This window comes from Chrysochloris asiatica, unplaced genomic scaffold, assembly GCF_000296735.1.
Source record: "Chrysochloris asiatica unplaced genomic scaffold, ChrAsi1.0 scaffold00535, whole genome shotgun sequence".
In the NCBI taxonomy this organism is placed as follows: domain Eukaryota; kingdom Metazoa; phylum Chordata; class Mammalia; order Afrosoricida; family Chrysochloridae; genus Chrysochloris; species Chrysochloris asiatica.
In genome coordinates, this window is record NW_006409053.1 from 316,848 (window position 1) to 323,443 (window position 6,596).

Genomic DNA, 6,596 nt, shown 5'->3' on the forward strand with positions numbered 1-6,596 from the left:
ACTTTCATATTAACAATGGGGTACATTCAGTTTAACTAATGTAGTCACCTATATTTTCCTAATTACTGCAAAATACACAGTAGCACACATTAATGTGTATACAACTTATTGTTTCAACTCTTTCAAGATATGTGAAAGAGAGACTAATGAATTAAAAAATATCCAAAAACTTGATGATCAAAACTATTCCAAGAGAAAAAGCTGCTTACTCATCATTTTGCATTGAAAATTTTAATAAGAAAATTATTAGAGGATGTATCCTTTTTTGAGTACACTGTCTTAAAGGATATTTTATTAATATATGCATATATAATAAGTAATTTATAGAGTTTCTTATTTTGATGGTCTTCACAATCTTGGTTTATTTTCAGAAACAGAGTAGAGAATCTCTTAAAACAATTAATCTAGCCCTCAAAGAATCAAACTACTGTGATCTAGTCCTGGTGTGGCACTGTAGAATAAGCTCTAAAATGCTCACTGCAAGGTCAGTGGTTCAAACCCTTCAGTCACTCACTGAAAATCCTATGAAGGGTTGCCAAGAGTCAGTAGCAACTCATTGTCATTTAACAGCAACAATATAGAAGTATTTATTGCTTTGTTTCTGTCTGACGTCCTGAGAACCACTGATCCTCACTTTCCTCAGCTTCATCCACTAGCTACCATTGATAATAAAATTTTCCTTGATAACAAAGGCTATTTAAGTGCAAGATACAGACTCACTGTCCCAAAGGAAATAGTAGATCATCCATCCATCTTCTCATCCATTCAGTTAGTCACCCATTCATTCAATTGTGCATACATTAAATGCATATGTAATGAGGATAAGCTATATACCAGGAGATATGTAGATGTCAGGGTCCTGGTGTGGCACTGTAGGATATATGCAGGATTAGTAACTACAAGGTCTGTAGTGTAAAACCTAGCCACTCCTCAGAAATCCTATACAGGGTGGTTATGGGTCAGAACTGATTCGACTGCACTTAATAAAAATACTTAGATGTTGGAGAGTCCACCAGTCACGCCACAGGATAAAGATGAAACTTTCTGTTCCTGCAAAGATTTACAGTCTTGGAAACCCTATACAGGGTCACTATGAGTTGAAATGAACTAGATGACACTTAACAGCCACAACATACAGATGTTAGAAAAATAAAACAATATTATATGCTCTTTGCATCTAAGGATTTTCTAATGTGACCAGATAGATCGATATAGCATGATAAAGAATTTAATGCATTTATATGGCAAGAATTTGGAGCTGAGTCATTGGAAAACTGTTAGGTTTTCCTATTAAAATTCAAAATGTTTCACACAGTAGAAGCATTGAGAGAGAATAATTCTACAAGAAAGGCATAGTATTGGAAGACATTGAGGTTGAAAAGGTCCCTATTTTTAACAAATAGTGACATACTTAAAATTGTCTGACTCCTAACTGGTGTGGCACTGTGGATCAGCACTGGACTGGGAACCACAAAGTCAGCAGTTCAAACCCACAAGCTGCTTCTCATAAACCATATACAGGGTCACTGAGTTGGAACTGCTTTGATGGCACTTCACAACAACAACAACAACAAATGGTGCATAGGGTAATTGCAGATGATGAAATTGGAATGAGTTGTTGTTTTTGTTGATAAGTGCTGTCAAGTTGCTTCCTACTCAAAGCAACCGTGTATAGAGTTTCTGAGGAGAGTCTGGTGGGTTTATCCTGTAGTACCCTTAGTCTTCAAACAATCTTAAATGAAATAAGAATATTTGTTTTTTTTTTCTCATTTATTTGAAAGTCCAGTATCTTCCCAAGAATTTTTTCAGAGCGTTCTTCACATCTTTATTTCTGAAGCTATAGATGATTGGGTTAAACATGGGAAAGACAACTGTATAAAACACTGCAACCACCTTATCAGTGTTTAGAGAATAGCTGGTGGCAGGACGTAAGTACATAAACAAAAGTGTCCCATAGAATAAGGTGACTGCTATGAGATGGGAAGCGCAGGTGGAAAATGTCTTGCTTCTGCCTCCTGAGGACTTGATGCTCAAAACAGTAATCAGAATGCAGAAATAAGAGATAAATATGACCACAAATGTGCTGGTCTGGATGAAGCCACACAAGGCAAAGAGCAGAAGCTCGTTTATATGAGTATCTGAACATGATAAAGCTAGCAGAGGGGGGATATCACAAAAAAAATGGTTGATAACATTGGAGCCACAAAATGGTAGCCTGAATGTGAGGCACACATGCACCAATGAAGTTATACTTCCACTGAAGTAGGCCAACATAATGAAGCAGAAACAAACTCTCTTAGACATAAGTGTGGAATAGAGCAATGGGTTACAGATGGCTGCATAGCGGTCATATGCCATTGCTGCCAGAATGAGGCACTCGGCATCAGCAAAGCAAGCAAAGAAAAGCATTTGTAGTGCACAGCCATAAAGAGAAATGCTCTTCCTTGCTGCTAAGAAATTCACTAGCATTTTAGGAGTGATTGCTGTTGAATAACTGATATCTAAGAAAGACAAGTTGCTAAGAAAATAATACATGGGGGTTTGTAGACTGGGATCAACATTAACTAAGATTATTAAGCCCATATTTCCTACCACAGTTAATGCATATACTATGAAAAATACCAGGAATAGTGTGAATCTAAGAGGTAGATAATCGGTGAATCCAACAAAAATGAACTCAGTTGGCATGGTATAATTATTCTTTAACATCTTGGTTTTCTCATTCATGAGAGATAGCATCAACAGATGTAAGTTGATCTCATTCACAAGAGATAGCATCAACAGATGTAAGTTGACTTGAGTGATGAATGAACCAATGATGTCTTCCTCCCGTCTAAGGAACGAAATAGAAAATTAATAAAGTTATGCTTTGGCATTTTCTCTGACAAATTGTTTTTAGTTTCTTCTAAATAATATAATTAGAAATTGTTTTTAATACCAGAGGATATTACTTGGAGGGTGGTGTCTTATAATATAGTAACTCATTAAAAGTTATGTATATTAAGATATAATATTAGTGCCTTTCAATCTAAAATGGAATTGACTGATGACATCTGATAGAATTAGGAAAATTGGCAAACTTTTGAGAGGCAAGAATTCATTTTTTTTTTATCCATAAAATCACATTTTCTTTGTTAATAAAAGTACAACTGAGCAAACTTTGGGGGAAATAAATGTGCTCACAGATAAACTAGTAATTTCACAAAAGAAAATGTAATCTGAGAGGTAGCCCAATATAATAGTGAAAAGCATAATTCTTCTGGAATGACTGGCTTTGGCATTTAATATTGTTGATAAAAAAAAAATATTATTAATAAAAATGTCGGCTTTGGCATTTAATAAGTATGTACTCTAAATACTTAAATGAATGTAGATAATAGATGTGACTGGCATATAACCACTATAGGAGTATTGATTAACTTTTGTTGTTGTTAAGTGCCGCCAAGTCAGTTCTGACCCATAGCCACCCTGTATAGGGTTTCCGAGGAGCAGCTGGTGAGCTTGAACTGCCAACCTTGCAGTTCAAACGGCTTTGCAGTCTGGCGCATTAACCCACAGCACCACATCAAGACTCCATATATTGATTAACTATAGCACATCAATATCAATAAATTGACCTTTTGTTTTCTATTTTCTCTGGTTGTTTTAAAAAGTTAAAATACCCAGATGATGCTCACAAACTTTGTTTTGTTCTTGGCATTGTAGATACCTCTTTGAGCATGATCTTAAGAAGAGAAATCACTGTGTATATGTGTGTGTATGTTGGTGTTCTATGCAGATACAATGTTAAGGCAGCAGCAAATCTTTTACTTAAGCCTACAAGTGTTGCTTTCCTCACCCAAAAGGCATGTCTCTTTCTTAACCTGCTGTATGGCAATGGCTAGGGAGAGGTCCCAGAAGCATTCATCAGTTTTTCAGGACAGCAGTGTTTCCACGTTTACTGTAGTGTTCTAAACGGCAGCTATATGGGGAAAATATTAGGTGTGAAGAAGGCAACAAAGTCCTGTGGGACAAAACACTGGATTTTAAGGTCAGTTTGAACCACAAGGTCAGCAGCTCAAACTCACCAGCCGCTCCTCAGAAACCTTTTATGGGGTCACTATGAACCAACTTGACAGCACTTAACAACAACAACAAAAACAAGTCAGAAAAATAAAATTTCAAACGCTACAAAAATCCCACCAAGCATAGATGAAATTTAAACCACAATCACTACCAGAACAAGAGCGTATAACAACAAAGGCAAACTACATCTTAGCCTTTCCTTAAATCAATTTCACTTGGGTTTTCTGTAAAGTAGAACCCCCACATATTCTGGTAGAATACCAATTTATCTGCATAAATGACAATTACAACAATTACGATGATAACACATAATAAATAAAAATTATATAAGGAAGCTTTAGAAGTTTGTGAAAATTTTCATTACCTTTTTTAAAAAAATGTATTATTACACGATAGATCAGTATTACATTCAACTACTCATACTCGTTCCTTACTTCCTCCCTGTTTCTTGTTGCCATTTCTCCTTCTTTCCTACCCCTTTAGAAATTTGTCCTTGGATAAATGCACATTTACTAACAAATTTGAGGCCATAAGTATAGATCATGGAGTCCTGGTGGGACACTACAGAATAAGCACGGAACTGAGAGGTTGGTTTGAACTGCAATGTCAGGAGTTAAAACGCAGCAGCAGCTCCTCAGAAAACCTACACAGAGTCGCTCTAAGTTGGAATTGACTCCACAGCACTTAACAACAACAACAACAATAATATGGATTATATCAGGATAAACACTTATATAGCTATCCTACGAAGTAGAGATTATTTCTATTTTTTTACAGGTAAAAAAATGAATCATAAAGATTTGATTAACTTGGTCAACTTCAATAGTCCAATTCCTACTTCATCACCTAAATACTGTATAGTACACCCTTCTGTCAGTCACGTCTGGTCTTTGCATAATCAGGGGAGTTTCCTTCACAGGGAGTCCCACCTCTTCAATACATTTCTCTTGCTTTCACTTCTACTGCACCCTGAGCTCTAAGTCTTCTTGCTCTCCAGGGTTAAGAAGCTATGTTTCGTTTTCAAGCCTTCTCTGAGTATCCTGATTTCTTTATCCCCGAAACAGAAGATAACACAGGGGTAGCTCCATTGATTGAGGAATCTTCAGCTAAAAGTCAACAATCTGTTGTTGTTGATCTTTCTTTCAACACCTAACTCAAATATCCTGCCCTTTCATTGTACTCCCTTTGTGGACACCTTTTCTTTGGATATAGCTGAAATATTTCTTAACCACTAGTACTCAACTTTATTTTTTTTAATTTGTCTAAGATTCTTATTGCTCTTAGCATGGCCCATGAGTAGACATGTTGCTGTGAGTCAGAACTGAATTTATGCAACTAACAATAACGAGCTCTGGTAGTGTAGTGGTTACGAATCGGGCTGTGAACCGCAAGGTCAGCAGTTCGAAACTACCAGCGGTTCCGCGGGAGAAAGATGACGTGTTCTGCTCCCATAAAGATTTACAGCCTCGGAAACCCTGTGCAGGGTCACTATGAGTCGGAATCGACTTCACGGCACTTAACAACAACAACAAACAATAACAGCAAGATGCTTAGTGATGAGCATGTAGATTTTAATTTTCCAAGGAATATAACAACGAAATATGAAGACTGTTTACTGATGGATAGATAGCAGGGCAAGCTTGCTAACTGTGTTATTAAAATCCCCCTTATCCTTATTTTTCTTCTTGACCTAATTTTTAGAAAAATATTCTGAAAATTTCTATCACACATGCAGATGTAGCAATTTCTTATAATTTTAGCTGTGTAATTTTACATGAAACTGGTTGAGGGTAACATATCAAAGTAAAATATTATTCTCCACTTTAAAAAATGTTACATAAGGGGGCAAATGCAAGTCTTCACAACTGGACCAAAAAAATCACATCATCATAAATGAAGAAAAGATTGAGGCTGTCAAAGACTTCATTTTACTTGGATCCACAATCAACACTCATGAAAGGAGTAAGCAAGAAATCAAACAACATATTGCATTGGACGTATCTGCTGCATAAAACCTCTTTAAAGTATTCAAGAACAAAGATGGCTGGTTGAGGACTAAAGTGTGCCTGACCCAAGCCTTGGTATTTTCAATATCCTCATATGCATGTGAAAGCTGGACAATAAATCAGGAATACAGGAGAATTGATATATTGAATTATGATGTTGATGAACAAGTACCATGGACTGCTAGAAAAAGAAAAAAATCTTATTGGGAGAAGTACAACAGAATTCTCCTAGAAAAGACTTTGTCTCTCATCCTCTGACATGTTATTAGGAGGGACACGTGCCTGGAGAAGGACATCATGCTTGCTAAAATGGAGAGTCAGCAAAAAAGTGGAACACAATGACATGGATTGGCAAAGTAGCAGCAGCAATAGGTTCAAACATAAAAACAATTGTGATGATGGCCCAGGAACAGACTTTATTTCATTCTGCTGTGCATAGGATCTCTTGACAGTACCTAACAACAGGAACAATATGAGGGCGCTTCAGAATGTTTGTGGAAAATGGAATAGACAGATAATAGAGTT

At 36.4% G+C, this 6,596-nt stretch overlaps 1 protein-coding gene across 1 annotated transcript; it reads right to left on the reverse strand.

Moving 5' to 3' along the window:
• Positions 1 to 1,770: 1,770 nt before the first annotated feature.
• Positions 1,771 to 2,709, reverse strand: LOC102825353 (olfactory receptor 5AS1-like). The gene has a single exon (XM_006877600.1). It carries the CDS (start codon positions 2,707 to 2,709, stop codon positions 1,771 to 1,773), a length of 939 nt encoding a protein of 312 aa, XP_006877662.1.
• Between the last annotated feature and the right edge of the window lie 3,887 nt (positions 2,710 to 6,596).

What these genes read in the sequence shown, in the direction of transcription:
- LOC102825353 (XM_006877600.1), bottom strand. Translation starts at nt 2,709, where the DNA reads ATGTTAAAGAATAATTATACCATGCCAACTGAGTTCATTTTTGTTGGA.